Raw genomic sequence first — 16,478 nt, forward strand, 5'->3', positions numbered from 1 at the left:
AAAAAGCTTTGGTCAGAATATCCAGCTTATTACGCACCAGAGGACCTGACCAGAAGACAAATCCAAAGGAATTTACTACTTCCATGACTCACAGAATTACCTTTAACATTCAGTGAAGCCTGACTGTTCCGCAGATCTTGCCCCCTCTTGTATTTTTCCTCAGCCTGTGCTCTCAATGGACTCCTCAGAAATGCCAGTTTTATTAAGGACCATTAGGTTCTTGACCTTTCTCCCAGTCTCATTTCCTTGCAAGTACCAAATGCAGGCTGGATCATAAGCAGGACTCTGAAATAAAGCTATAACTTTTCTGCCTGCACCAGCTATCCAGAATTCCCGTTACCAAACAGCAGCGTTCACACGTCTCGGGGCAGCAGAAGTAAATGTTGTTTTTCACTTGCTGTCCTTAGTGACCTCTCGTAACAGTAACCCTTCACTGCTGCTCTTTCCCCCAACCCTATGACCTTCTCTTTCCCCTCACTTCTCTACTTCACTGTGAGATTTATAATCTGGTGATTAGTAAGGGGAACACGGGATAACTATTACATTCGGGTATGGCTGAAAATAGCAGTAATTGAAAAGCAACCAAAAGAGGTTTGCTCTTTCTCTCCTCTCTAAAGGCAGTCACTGTGGAAGACCGGGAGGCATACAATGAAAAGCCAAATGAATTTGCCCTATTTTTTTTTTTTTTTTGAAGTTTAACTCTCTGATGAGACTAACCCCATGTTTTATTAGGGCCACTGTATATTAGCACAATAACCTCATTTCCAAAAATCCACAGAGCCAGTTTCGCATAGTCAGGATGACCTCTTTAACAATCACTTTCAAATTCTCTAAATTTATTCCATAATGTTACTTTTTTCCCCTTCCTTCTTCACAAATCTTCAGCCAGAGTATAGAAAATTCTATATTCTACAGAATATAAATTTTTCACATTTATTATTCAATTTGCCTCTAACATATTTTTATTCTTCTTTTTCAGCTTTATATTTGGTAAAGTAACTAGAACATGAGAAGGAAGGATGAGCATACTATGCATAGTTTACATTGTATTAAAAAGTAATTATATGATGTATGAACAGGAAAGCATTTCAAAGCTAGGCATATGGTTGCATAAATACAAGTTGTATCAACTGCTTTACAAGCACAGCAACAAGATCTTTCACGTTGCTCCAATTAAGCTGGATCCGCTATTATCTGAACATCAAAGCCACTAGTGTTGCACCCACAGTGGTTTTTCAAGATCTAATACCTCTTATAATACAAGTACCTTAAACTTGAGTTATTCTCTGCTGAGCATGGCTACACCAGGTAGTTTTCCCTACAATAGTAAGTAGTTACAAAAATTGTAAGAGACTGGGAAATTGGGATATCCTAGTTTCTGAAGTAATCTTCACGCTTACAACAGATACACATTAATGGTGCCTATTAACTGTAGCCCACATAGGATCCAGTTAAGTTAAGCATGAGCCATGCCTTAGTTGCTTTGCTGTACGGTGCTCTCCTCTGCTGTATCAATCAGGAGGATCTTTGGGAGATTATTCTGTGGGTTTTGGCTCTGCAGTAGGCTAAACCACTCTAATGCTTTTGCAAAAAAATAGAGGAAAAAAGATGAAAGGCTCTTGAAGAATATTAGATGCTGACTATCTATTTAGTATATATCCTTATTAGAAGTTATTTGCCCCAGTAAAAAAAGAATCCGATTGAAGCTCTTTGGCCAAACTACTCAAAATTGCCTTTTTCATAAACATAATCAGGAACGAACTTACTTTCCAATTCCTCCTTCCTCCATCAGAAATGCTCGTTTGTTCTTATCTACTGTGAGGTTGAGCAGAACTCCACAGGCAGAAAAACAGACATCTTGGTTTTTGGCATCAAGCAAAGCAATCATGAACTTGTGTACTGGATTGTAAAGGAGGAGACAGTATTACTGGAAAGATGGACTTATGTTACAAGTGGCATTACAACATCCTTATTAAACATGTAATCTTAGAAAGCAGTCAAATGCAGGGTGCCCTACCCAAAAATTTAACCTTGTAGCATATTACTGTGACATTTGCAGAGTAGGCCCATGATCCAGCGTAACAGCCATGATTATTACATCATGCTGAAAACACCAGTTTTCTTCAATACAACATATACAAAATCATAGTTATAAAAATACACTGACATAATGTGAAAATCCAATCAGAAGAGGTTAAATTGACAAAACTGAATTACAGTTTATTTCTTAAAAGTATCACCCTCCCTTCAATTGCAGTCAGCAGAAACTGCTAGGATTTGGCACTCAGAAATGGATGCTCTCACCCCTGTCAGTGGCAGGGTTGCTCTACACTGCACCAAGCCCAGCTGGAACTGCTGCAGCCTGCAGCTCCTGCAGGAGACAGGCAAGAAGCAGACACTGGATATGCAACATCCTGCAGCACTTGCCAACATTGAACTCAGTAGGCAGTGGAAGGCAACCCCAGTGAGGGAGTCAGCCTTGCCTAACGGAGGGGCAGCCTCTCAGCTCTTCCTTAGCTCGGCACATTGACACCACAATCCCTCCTAGTTGGAAAATTCAGTTCTTTGACTGAGACAGCTCATCAGCAACCAGCTACTGTCAGTTTGCCCTTTGCAGATACCTTCTCCTCCAAAGTCAGTAATACGTCCACCCTTCAAAGAAGGGGGTTGTGTATTGTGGCGTTTCACCTCAATTTCAGCACTGACAGGTAGGAAGCTACAAAAAAATTTACAGTGAACTGGTGTTTAATTAAACTTATGACGCACCTTCTGTGGATAGCAAAGAGTTGCCATTTTTCCCAAAGCTCTTCAGATACCCAAAAGCAAAAAGACTTGAGAAGACTTGTATCCTACTTCACCCAGAGGCAAATAGGAGGTCTCTTTGTTGAGACAGTCACACGTCTCAAATGCACATTACAAAGTGTTAACAAGCTGTTGAACTGTGATTATGAGCCTAAATGAGAATTTAGTTGGATTTTCATTTCTATCATACCACTGCTAGCCTGTAGGATTTGAAAAACTGAAGGAGTGAAGGGCACCATGGCATATTTTTTCTACTCCCCTATTTCCATTTTAATGAAACTGACATAAAATGGTATTTATAATGACTGCGATTGGATTCTAACATTTGCCTAATTTGCAAAACAGCAGGGAAGATTGCTTCTACCCTTTAACTGAGAGAGCTTATTAACAATTTTCCCTTTTTAGAACTATGGACATTTAAAAACAGGACTCCTACAAATGCAAAAGTAACTCACTCTTTTTCTGTATGATGAAGTCACAGATCTCATGATACTGGGAAAGATTGCCAAATGCTCTGACAGCCTCCACAACTCCATCCATACTGTTGCTCATTAACAGCTTTAAAAGCACTATTGGTTTGCAGAGAAATGAAATAAAAACAATTACTTGTATATCACAAACATGTGCTTGGCTTTTTATCAATAAATATCAAAACACAAACAGCAACAGCAATAAATATAATAAATGGGAACAGTTATGTATCCGCCTGGTTGCAGTGAAGGGGGTGAGCTGATGGTAGAACAAGAGCTAAATTGTGTAGGGCTTTGAAGATGAGACAAAGAGCTCCAATATGGGGCTAAACGCAAAGGAACAAATGAGGAGTTATGAAGACAGCCTACACACAGCGGTAATAATGGGAGCCAGTTTTGCTATACAGTTTTGAGTGGGCTTATGTGAAAATCCAGGAAGACAAAGAAGAAAAAAAATGTTGTAATATATAAGAGAATTGATTTAGAACCTGAACAGATGGTCTTATGGTAGGATGTCTCCTAAAACTCAAATTATTCTCTGACTTTAGCTCAGTGTTGCCATAACAAGCAAACACATTTTTCTGAACAGGGCTACTTAATATTGCCCCTGGTCTGAAGCATTTACTTGCTTGCTGCTTTTCTGCTTAGCAGTTATACATATGATTAGTGTGTAACTTCAGCAGATGATAGAATGAGACCTCTAGTATTTCCTAGGAAAAGCTACTATCATGTAGGTTTTCAATGCACAGCAAAGGAGCAATATCACAGGAGTTACATTTATCAGTCTTCTATGAGCATGAAGTGAACCACTGAAACCAGTTTATAGTGTAAAGGACTCAAATCAGTCAACCTTTAACCCTTCTACCACAGAAAAGTGAGAGAAAATAAAATACTAGAAAAAGATGTTGGCTTTGCTCCCATTATTTCCATCTTTGAATGTTGCAATACTGAACATGCCTTGAACTTGTCTTAAAGAGACATCTGAAATGATTCTTTTTTTCTCTTTGGGACCCGCCATTTGTATCAAACAGCAACTATTCTCAAAATGTCTCCTGGAGGAAGAAGCCTGCTGGTCTTCCATTAAAAGGCTTTCTCTCTCCTCAGTTCAGGCAGAGAGAAAGTGATGGGGCTGTTTCCACAGGCTAACAATAAAAACAGGAGAGGGAGAGCAAATGGGACAGGCAGAGAAGTCATTTGGTTCCACATTTCTCCAACTAGCAATAAGAGACAGTTGGCTTATGGGTGATAAAATGACTCATGACAGAATAGCAGACTGTACCTAAGGAGAATCTCCTGTCTACCAGTCAGGGCACTAGGTTGACAGAATATTTTTTTTTTACTCTTCATTCTACCTGTTGTGCAAATTTCAGGCTCCATCTCTCCCCCATGTTTTGTCTATTTAGAGAGAAAGATATGCACGACATAGACTCTACCTTCTGTATAACATTAACATGAGTCCCAGAACTCAGATGCAGTTCCTACACATCACTAAAATATGACTATTGTCTACTACTGTCAGAGGTGAGAGAATCACACAACTCCTATACTGCCAATAGATTTATAAGCCAGAAATAGACATAAATCAGATTTTGCAGGTCTAGAAGGTACTAAGAAGAAAAAAAGCCAAAACTCTTACTGTACTCTGATAAGAAGTAAAAAGCAACATGATTATTTTGGCTCAGGCATATGGATTTTGAACAAGCCTAGCAAAAATTGCTAAACAGAAAACAATACAGCAAATTCCTTTCAGGAAGAAAAGAAGGGGTTTTGGCAACAACCTAGCTATTTTCACACAAGTCATAGAACTATGTTCCAAAAGAATGAGAAATCATTATGGGAAGAGTTTAGCCCTATGAAGTTTGTATTCATGCAATATGATACCACAAAACACTAGCAGTGTCTTTATTTCCTGTATTGTCAAAATATTTCCACTTTCAAAAAGCTATACGTAAAGTACTAGTTTAAAAGTCCTTACTTTCAGCAATGTGTAGCTTTTTGTCTTGAACAGCAGAACTCTTCACTTTGTAGTAGGATAAATTGTTGATTGTTGTTGCAGCACTGATGACCAACTCCTCACACTCATCAACTGACTTGTATTCTGAGAGTGAAAAAAAAACCCAACAAACATGAACATATGCATATGCAGATACACACAGATGAGTCTAACTTAGCTGTACATTATATCTCAGAAGCTGACTCATAGTTTACATGGCCACTATTACAGACAACTATTCTGTTTTGCAGTAACATGGCAGAAGCTAACAGCTGATCCCAAAATGGCAATACAAAGTTACTCTTTCCAACTCTTCATCTACAGAAATCATTGTGACTAAGGCAACATGGTTTAAAATCTACTTAGTTAAGACATTTTACAGATTCTATCTGCTATTTTAAGATGGAACTGGGGAGAATCCACATGCAGAAATCGGCCTGTGTGACAGTCACAGACAAATACCAAGGACTATTATACTGAAGTGTCAGGTACCATGAAAAACTGGAGAAAAAAAAAAATCTTTAACAGTATTTAAAAAGATTCTTTCTCTCAGAGTTGCTAACAGAATGTTAACCAGCGTAAAATCTACACCAGCAAGTCTGAAAGTTGTGTATACCAATTTATCTGAGGTTTCTGGCCTCAGAAACCAAGAGTGAAGGGTTAAGTTCATAGGCAGAGAGAACATTTGGTAGTAAACTGATACAGCACTCAAGAATAGAGGAGGGTGGCAGAGAGAAGCTTTGAGGCTCAAAAGCACTTACACAATGATTAAGACAGTTCCAATGCAGGAAGCTCCTACATGGATTAAGACAGAACAGACAAAATTGTAAGTCTGCCTTCTCTAACTCCCCGTGTCTGGTGGGTAAGACTGGTAAGCTAGCATACAATGAGGTTGATTGTCTCTACATAATATTTAACGCTCTCATCACATCCTAAAATACACTAAGTTATTTGTGATGTATCTTGTCACTGCTAAACTACGGGGAGAACATGCTGCCCAGTCCTGGCCTGTAATTAGATTTACAAAGGGATCAGTAAGTGGTAAAGGAACTGTAGTCCTAAGCCTCCATTTGTGGGGAAAGGGACATTTTCTTCTGCCTGCAAGAGATAAAGGTTGGAAATTTGAAAAAGAAGAAAAATAAGACAAGGCTGAAAGTTATGGGTACAAGGAACAAAAAATATACTTAATCCAGAACCGTCACAAAACCTGCAAACCTTAAAAAAAACCCAAAACACTACCAAACACATCTATGTAGCACCTGGTAAGAACAGACTTCCCTTACATGAACTCTCAGAGATGTATTTAAAGTAAAATTTGTTTTCTCATCCTTAATGATCATATCTGCAAATCTAATCACTGAATTAAACATTTTTATAACATCTTTCCCCAGAAACTGAAAAGTCAATAGCAAAGCAGCAATGCCTTCACTGTCTCAAACAGGCTTTCTACAGAAAACAGTTTATGAATATCAGCAGATTGACTTTTTTATTTAGCAATGGAACCAATTTAGTTATGGATCAACCTAGATAAGAAGGTCAAGTAGAAAAATCCTAAACTCTTCTTATAGATTGAACAAAGGTAACAAACACAACATAGATTTTATTACCTAGTACTGTAACAAGCAATTCTACAACATGATGGGCAGCTGCCAGAGCTGCTCCTATGCTGGGATGAACGGAGAGATTGGCCAGCACTCTTATCAGTTTTATCAGAACATCTTCTGCTTCTGAAGGATGCTTTAGGTGTTTTTTTTCTTCTCGTCCTCTTTCTTTGTGCCATTTCTGTGCATTCAAATCGAGTTCATGGTAGGTTTGGAATAATGATTTCAAGGTGTCCATGCTTCCTTTTTCTTGAAAAAATTGCTCACGAGCCTGGTCATTCTTTGCTGTTAAATTGCCAAGAATGAAGAGAATACGGATGACCAAATCCTGCAATAAAATAAACAAACCACATTACTCGGAGAACATCAGAAGCTATTAGCTGCTTAAAAAGAAGATATTACTTAATTTGCTTCATGATTCACTTACTAGCAGGTCCAGAACAACTGAAGGAATGCCAAATACAGCAACTAGAAATAATTTTTATGCTACTATTTTTCATAAACCGGTTTACAGAAGAAATCAAAAACATTTGACAGAACTAGTACAGGATTGGGGTAGTTACTAATGGGATATACTTAGTATAGGTCATCTATTTTTACCAAGCCCACAGTAATCCTAAAAATCTTAAAACAGCACTTTATAAAACTAGAATAATTATACGGGCCAGAGCTTATTAATCTTTCATGTAAGCAAGCGTCAGTTAGGATGGCCAAAGACCACCACCTTCTCTTCTTCTCTAGGTCTGTTACCCACTGTAGAGGTTAAACTACTTCCCTTGATTTGTTAAATCCATGTTAGCTCTTGCTCATTTCCTTGATAAGTCTTATGGATAGCTGAATTATTTGTTCCAGATTTTTACCGGAAATGTAATCTAAATTGACTGGTCTGTTATTCCCCAGTTTGTGCTCTTTCTTCTTTTAATGACAGGAGCCCTCCAAACTTGCAATCCTACATAACTTGACAAGAATCCCAGAGACATTATCCTTTCTGTCCTTTTGTAAGCACCAAAGGGTAAATTTCATCAGGCTTAGCTGGTTTGAAGACACTTAATTATGCTGCAGCTCATTTTCTAGTGATAAAAGAACTCAGGCTGAAGTAGAGATCAGTCATTTGATCACACTTAACCCTTCCAGAAAAAGCAGCAGAAAAAGGCTTCCACACTTCACTATTCACAGTGGCATCTGTCAATAATCACCTGAATACTGCAGCAATTATTTCCTTATTTTCTTCTCACAATTAATGTACCATAGAAAGCTTTTATGTTTCTTTTTATGTCCCTTTCAAGTTGCATCTCATTTTGTGCTTTGTTTTTTTCTGATTTTGATTTTATGTGTTCTTGCTATCCTTTTATTCTTATGACTGCTAAATGAGATCTATTTCTACTTTTATATGGTATCTCAAGATCTTATGATTTAACCAAGTTGCTCTCTTAAAGCACTTTCCATCTGGACCCTTCAGTGGGATACAGAATTACATCTCTTGTTGCTTCATTTTGGACATACTGAGAAATGTATTCAGTAGGATTCAACAGCATGCCCATCTTTTTCTTACCCACCTGTATGGAAGAAATAAAAAATAAAATTTTGAAGTCTGAACTAAGTAAAAACATTTGCCTCTGTCACTTGCATCAAAACCTACTCATTTCACAAAAGAAAAGTCCACAGCTTTATCTTAACAGTACAGGTAAAGTAACAACGTTTCCTGAAGTACAGCACAGCCATTTACTCTTAGCTGCTAAAATGCTGTACTTGCACTAACTTAGAATTTTGCTAAACAATTCACATGCTGTTTTTCTTCAAAAGTAATTATATTGACAGATATTCTAATCCTCCATGGTATTAATAACGTAAGTTAACCAGGCACAGTCCAACTTGTTGAAGTATACATACTAATACTGAAGGAAAAAAAGATGTGTAAGCAGTGAATCCTTCTTTCATACATGCCTTTATCAATAAGTTTCAGGTCTTAAGCCTCTGCCGCAAGACATTGGCAATAACATCCTCTTAGGGTCACAAAGATGAACGCTATCCCTGAATATGAGAAGCAGGCAGTCTCCTAAGTGAGGAAAAGGTTCTCACTCATTCCACAGGACCCACTTCCACTTTTTCTCTTTTTTTTTTTAACTAGGCATCATATTTTTGCTAGCATCTAAATGTCATCGAGACGAATTTTTATGCACATTCTTACTGACTAACCACTAAGAGCTTTCACCTTTGCTGGCACAACCCCCAATTCACAAAGGCTGTAAGAATTTGAAACAAACAACTGATGAATCAGAAGAGAGAACTGAAAAAAGCAGGCAGTCTAGTTTGACTCGTTTATATTGACTTTCTAATTTTGGTCAAAACAGTATCAGCCCAGCAACAGCTCTACCCAATCAGAAAACAGACAAACAGGTACCGTACAGCAATCAACTGATATTTTGAGAAGTGTGATCTCAACTGTGCTTTCCACCTACAGGCTAGCAAAACAAACTTATAAAGTACTTCTTTTTAGCTAAGCACATCCGGTTTTAATAGCACATTACCGAAGCTTCATTATCTTGCAGTGAAAATTTAACTTGCAGAGCCAAAGAGAAAAGCTGGTACAACTTCTCCTGAGTAGTATAATACTTCAAGTTTTGTATTATTTTTGGCTATATGTTTTTTAAATGCTCATTGGTAAGCACTACAAGAGCAAGAAACACCAGCTTAGAGTTGCTGTGTAAAGAAATACATGCAAAGATGAATGGCATTCTGAAACTGCTTGCAAGACTAAACCTGTACAAGGCCCATAGGCCTTTCTGTACATAATGAAAAAAATAAATATAATAAATGAGATTATTATGCATCTTCAAATGTTTGGAATATTAACTGCATACGGAATTTCAGACATTCTTGCACACTTACAGACAAATTAGATTTATCATAATAATTTCTATATTATGGAGGTTTTAACATGTAGGCCACTAAGACAAATTAGATTAAAGATAGGAATTACACTCAGTAATTTTATCTTTTTACAATGAAGCATTCATGTGAAACATGCTGTCCAGAGAGCGTACCCAAACCTGACTGGAAGGTTATATATGACACCACATAGTTTCACTTATACAAATTTGAAGAAACATGTCTAGAAAAGCTTGAGAAGAACTGGTTTTTTTCTTTGCTTCCAATCTGCAAAGCCACTGTGATATTTTTGTTTTTAAAGTGGTAATGGCACCATATATTTCATCAGCATTTAACTCTTATTTTTCTGACAACTGGAACACACACATTTGATCACTGATATGAAAGATTTCTTTGCTTATCTACTTCTAAAAATCTGCTCCTTGCACTGCCCTAGTAGTTAAGGTACCCAACGTACTTGCTGAGTCACAGAACTTGACATCAGTTTATCTTGGCAATTAAAAGTGTACCTGCCTTTCAGTGTAAAGCATGATGAACAGAGGTACAAATAGTACAGGTTTGCTTATCAGTAGCAAAGGAAAGCCAATTAGGTCAGTAATTTTTAACTAAAACAAGATAAATAAGAGAATGGAGTCCATTCTAAAGTTTGTACAAGTTGGCCAAGTACCTGTTGTTAGTCTATTTGGTGGCTGACGCTCAGAAGGGGAGGAGTAGTGTGAAAAGAAAAATACCCAGATGCCAGCAGCTGAGTTCCTATTGAATCTCCATCTCTAAATGAAATGTGCTTTCCATGTTACGCAAACGTCAATGGAGGTAGTCAAAATTCAGTATGAACTGCTTCTCATTCAGATCTAACTTAGATTTCATTTTCAAATTTGTATTTCTGCTTTATTATGTACCTTGGAAAGAAAATTTGAGTTTCCTTTGCAGGATCTGATAGTCTGCTTACAGACAAAATGACAGTAGTTATGGCATCCTGGAGCTAATCTCTTACAAACACAGTAAGGATTCATCTTGAAGTGACAAACTGGCTGTGAAAATTCCTGGTCAAACCCAGAAATAACAACTGACTCAAAATGAAAACTCAACTTCAAGAAGAAAAAAGGAGGGGTGGAGTAGAGTGTAGAACACATTGGAAGTATCAAAAGCAAATGAAGTTCTTGACTGAGGGACCTGAAATAAGGAGCAGAGAGGAGAAGCATGTTCACAGTGATAGCAGGGAGTACTTTATCAGTAAAGAGGGAATCTCCCTCCCCTGCAAATATGAATGCATTTGAGGAGGAGGCCATTAGAAGAATCTAGTTATATTTCTGCGTATCACACACCACAATTGGGACCCTACCCTATAATTTCATACACCCCAAAATGTTATCTATTTAGTTAGACTTTTCAGAAGAGGGTTCAATTGCACTTAGTGATTTTTAGCAATGAAGAACTCCGTGCACTTACGTTTGTTTGAGGACATGTGGAGATGAAAAAAAGCAAGCAAGTTGTCACCAAAACAACATTCAATGAAAAGCAATGGACACTCTCTAAAAAAACATTTCAGAAATCATGAATTGAAACAGAAGCTGAAAACTGTATCTCCCCATAGTATTGCTTCAGTGATTACTGATCTCCCTCATTAAAATCTTTATTCTTATTACTAGCTTAAATTTGTACAGCTTCAGCCACCCTTTTTCCCTTTTTTCCCTTTTTTGCACAGATTAATATACAAGAAGTTTCTGTTTTCTACCAACAGAAACTTCTTCCTTGTGCATTCTACTAATAGACAACTTGCTAATGGTCTGACTTTTGTCATTGATAAATTAATTTGCTTAATATTGGGTTTTTTTTTTAACACTACTTATTATTTTAACTCTTTTCAGAGCTGTTCCAATCTTTCAACAGGTTTTGTATAAATTAATACCAAAAAACTAAGGCAAAATATTTTAGTGAAAGTGTCTGTCATACCAAGCACTAATATCTTGTTATTTTTATTTTATATTCTAATGTTTACCTATCTAGTAATTACATTCATTCTCTTGTATCTTTTGATACATCAGAGCAGCAGGTTTCTGTATGATATATGCCAGCGAAGGCTGCTTGACTACAAACTTTGAGTTCTGCATTCCTGATTCAGAGTACTCATCACATATTCTGAATTTTCCTTATCACCTTTGCCTTTTCTTTCACACATACAAAAAAACCCCCAAAACCAGCAACAGAGAACCAAACCAAACCAAGCAACCAACCAACCCAACCAACCCAAAACAACAAAACCGCTACAACCAAAGTATTAGGAAGATGCAAATACACCATTAGCTCAGCATACTGTCAGAAATCATTCTGTAGGGAAAGGGTGACCTTCTGTGTTTATTCAGATTTATCAGCAGGGAAATTCCTTCAGAGTTGTCAGAATATTTATCCTAAAATGGCTAATTCCTTTTGAAAAAAGTTAATTCAGAGAGAATGAATGATGAGTTATGAATATGCATATGCACACACACAACAGAGGATAAAAATCTTGTATTTTTATGGTCGCCTTTAATGGTCTATTACTATATTCCCTTCATAGGTTTTTTTCACTGTCCAAGGCATATGATAGTATTGGGCTAGAGGGAGGAGGAATGCAACTGAAAATATGTATTTGTAAACACAAGAGAAAAGAACACATGATCTATGTAAGTTCTTCATGGGGTTATCTTGACAAGCATTTCAGCAGAAGTGGTGGCACAAACAGCACCCACTCTCCATTCACAGCTTGGTTCCTCTCCCATATTGTTTCCTCAGTATTTGTGAAGAAGGAACTATTTGTGTGGCTGTTCAACAAACTACACTGGAAAGCAAGGCAGGTGATAACCCAGCAAAGGACTGGGCTTGGGGTTTTTTTCAGTTTTAAGGTTATTTGAAGTTGGATCAGTTCTGTGGCATGATGTATCACTCTGTCACACAAACAGCTGTCTTAAGCCTAAATGAGGGATGGCACAGAGGGGAAAAATGAGTAACCGAAACACAAAGAACACTTACGTCAGGACTGATGACCATTTCTTTAAAGGCAAGCTATGGATACAGAAACATCACCGCCACCCTCAATAAAAATAACAGTAATTAAAAAAAGCTCCATTCATATCTGATAAGACTATGGTGCCACTGAGCAGAGTACCAATAATACTATCACAGCACTTAAGAAGGAAACATGTATATCTGAACTAAACATAGCTGCAGCATTAGCCTCTACTGTTAAGAGCTTGTGGCTACTTTGGGTTATTACATGACATGCTATATGACTGACTGAAACAGACAGATAGTGCGTTGCTGGGAGCTCATCACAGAATTCTCCGTAAGCCAGCCAAAAAACCAGCCAGGAAGGCCAGTCAATGCATACAGATAAGCCTTCATCTAAAAAATAAAGCCAGAAAGAAAGTGGAGAAATTCTTTGCATTTACACGCCCCACCTGTGGGGAAATTCTATGCATTTCAGGCCCCATCTGTGACAACCTTTCCTGTTGCAGCAATCCTAAGAGCAAAAAAGACATTTAACAGCCCTGAAATGAGTCTTTTTCTTGGAGGGAGACATGAAAAAGCCTCACAAGCAGAAGCCTGCATGCTCACAGAAGACTATAAATTTATTTAGGACCTGCTACTTGGTAGATGCGCTTGGGAAGAAAGCTGCACAGGAACAGCCAGTGAACCTGATAAATGAGGACATAGCCTTAGAGAGAATGCCAAGACAACATCAGTCTACTCTTCATTTAATAAATTGTTTCTGACAAACTGATTGTTAACTCAAACAGGTAAAGCAGCATGCAAATCAGAATTGTAAATTAGTGCAGTTCTACTAGCTGATGCAAGAGATGCAAAAATAATAACAAATCTTTTCAAACATACAGGACCAGGAAGTTGGCCAGAATCTGCAGAACTAATTGATGATCAGAATGAAACATAAGCATTCAGAGAAGAAAATGTCATTACAGAGAAGATAAATGAGTTCTTTGCATTGATCAATTGACTAACAAATTTGGTGGCCTTCTTGGACAGAGTTACAGCATTGGTGGATAAGGGAAGAGCAACTGACCTCATCTACCTGTACTTGTGCAAGCATTTGACGCTGTCCCACACGACATGCTTTTCTCTAAACTGGAAAGACATGGATTTGACAGATGGACCACTCGGTGGGTAAGGAATTGGCTGGATGGCCGCATGCAGAGAGTTGTGGTCAATGGCCTGATATCCCAGTGGAGACCAGTGATGAGTGGCGTTCCTCAGGGGTTGGTAACTGGGACCAGCGCTGTTTAACATCTCTATCAGCAACATGGACCTTGGGATCGAGGGCACCCTCAGCAAGTTTGCCCATGACACCAAGCTGTGTGGTGCAGTTGACATGCTGGAGGGGAGGGATGCCATCCAGAGGGACGCTGAGACACCCTTGAGAGGTGGGCCAAGCACAAATACAGGCTGTGCGGAGAATGGATTGAGAGCAGCCCTAAGGAGAAGGACTTGGGGGTGTTGGCTGACTAGAAGCTCAACATGAACCGGCAGTGTGAGTCAGCAGCCCAGAAAGCCAACCATGTCCTGGGCTACCTCAAAAGGAGTGTGACCAGCAGGCCAAGGGAGGTGATTCTCCCACTCTACGCCCCTCTCATGAGACCCCACCTGGAGCACTTTGTTCAGCTCTGGGGCTCCCAACATAAGAAGGATGTGGACCTGTTGGAGCAAGTCCAGAGGAGGCCACGAAGGTGCTCCGAGGACTGGAGCACCTCTCCTATGAAGACAGGCTGAGAGAGGTTGGGCTTGTTCAGCCTGGAGAAGAGAAGGCTCCAGGGAGACCTCAGAGCAGCTTCCAGTACCTAAAGGAGACATACAAGAAATCTGAAGAGGGACTTTCTACAAGGGCATGTAGTGATAAGACAAGAGGGAATGTCTTTAAACTGAAAGAGGGTGGATTGAGATTAGATACTAGGAAGAAGTTCTTCACTATGAGGGTGGTGAGACACTGGAACAGGTTGCCCAGAGAAGTTGTGTCTGCTCCATTCCTTGCAGTGTTTAGGCCAGGTTGGATGGGGCTTTGAACAGTCTGGCCTAGTGGAAAGTGTGCCTGCCCATGGCAGCAGGGTTGGAACCAGATGATCTTTAAGGTCCCTTCCAACCCAACCCATTCTGTGATTCTATGATATTCTCCTTCATGAAAGCACTTGTGGTGTGTCTGCTTTTAGAAGGAAAAATTATTTTTCCTGGGAGAGTTTGCTGCTGATGTTAAGATATTCAAAGCGGCAAAGATGAAGGCTGAATGAAGGACAGAAAAAGGATTTGTAGTCAACCGGTAATAAAACAGCAGATGAAATTTAAATGCAGATAAACATGAAATGATGCATGTGGAAAAACAGAGAGTAGACATACCTTCATGTATAAAATTACAGCCTTTGAACCAACCATAACCACCTGGAGAGCAATCTTAGGGATAATGACAGATTCCTTATGGGGGTTTAATGCTCACAGGAGATCAAGAAAGTAAATAAAATACTGGGAATTATTGGATCATAAACTTATGAAGGCATATAAATCTATGATATGGCCACATCTTAATTGCCATGTTCTGGTTACCTCATCTCAAAAAAAAAAAAAAAAAACAAAAAAAAAAACGATACAGGAATCAGGATTGTAAAAGGTTCTGAGAAAAGCAACACAGATGCACAACGGTATGGAATAGCCTCTATATCAGGAAATACTAAGCAAGGACTCTTAACTAAGCAAGGGCTCTTCAGCCTGGAAAAGAGGCAACTCAAACAGGATATGATAAAGGTCTAGAAAGTCAAGGGTGCTGTGAAGTGAATGATGGGATTAAATATTCACCAATTTTTCAATGCAAAAACCTGAGGGCATCAAATAAAGATAGTAAAGGCCAAACTCAAAACAAGCAAAAGGAATTACTTGTGCAATGGGCAGTTGCTATGGCGACTCCTTGCCAATGGATGATTAACATGTTAGAAGTTTATATGGGACAGAGGGGAGACTATTGAATTTCATGGAAGTCAATTGAGGTTTATTTCATACACAGAAATCCACAGCTGGCTGAGGAAGTTTCCAAACTGGAAAGAGCTGGAGGTTTGGTAAGTATACACAGGAAGTTTCACATGTGCTTGCTCTGTTTTTACTGTTCTTTAGGCACCTGATTTTCACCACTGCTAAGTATGAATAGTAGGCTGGATGAATCTTTCACATGACCCAATGTGATTATTCTTTTGCTGAATAGGCAGTTGTTGCATCCAGCGATGTCAGATATTTACAAAAGTTTCCTAATTAAAAAGTAGGCTATACTAAAGCATAAAGGGACTTTTGTATACAACAGGGACAAGATTTCCTCTATGCAAATATTAGTAGCACACCCTATGTTTGTGCACTTAGAATTGAAAACAGATTCCTAACTGTACACTGATAAAAGATAACACTGAAGCTGGCAGGGCCACAGAAGGCCACCTAAGCTCGGGTAGTGTCTGACTTAGTGACAGAAGCTACTGCCCTATTTAGGCAATCTCCCTGTTCCAAAAGCATGGCTTCCTTGTGACTTATGACATTAACCACAGTCTGGGAAAGTCATCCTTTATATAGCTTATCTGAAAAGCTTAGAGATGATAATGATCTGGGACAGGAGAACAGCATCTCGTTAAAAGATTTCTAGAGATGGGCAAAAGTCTACAATGCTGACTAGAAAGAGAAGCATGCAAAGCTCACCCTCAAGGTAGA

At 38.7% G+C, this 16,478-nt stretch overlaps 1 protein-coding gene across 5 annotated transcripts in view; it reads right to left on the bottom strand.

Annotated features, from left to right (window-relative positions):
• Window positions 1–16,478, bottom strand: part of ARMC2 (armadillo repeat containing 2) — a 69,820-nt gene that overhangs the window by 11,785 nt on the left and 41,557 nt on the right. For all 5 annotated transcript variants that reach the window (XR_003991792.1, XR_003991791.1, XM_030489238.1 and 2 more), the window contains 4 exons: window positions 6,873–7,194; window positions 5,248–5,370; window positions 3,258–3,371; window positions 1,767–1,899 (listed from right to left, as the gene is read on the bottom strand). Coding sequence is in view for 3 of the 5 variants with exons in the window: in XM_030489238.1 (XP_030345098.1) it covers window positions 1,767–1,899; window positions 3,258–3,371; window positions 5,248–5,370; window positions 6,873–7,194 (692 nt within the window). In the remaining 2 variants the exon portion in view is untranslated. The remainder of the gene's footprint in view (window positions 1–1,766; window positions 1,900–3,257; window positions 3,372–5,247; window positions 5,371–6,872; window positions 7,195–16,478) is intronic.

This window comes from Strigops habroptila, chromosome 6, assembly GCF_004027225.2.
Source record: "Strigops habroptila isolate Jane chromosome 6, bStrHab1.2.pri, whole genome shotgun sequence".
NCBI classification, from domain to species: Eukaryota; Metazoa; Chordata; class Aves; order Psittaciformes; family Psittacidae; genus Strigops; species Strigops habroptila.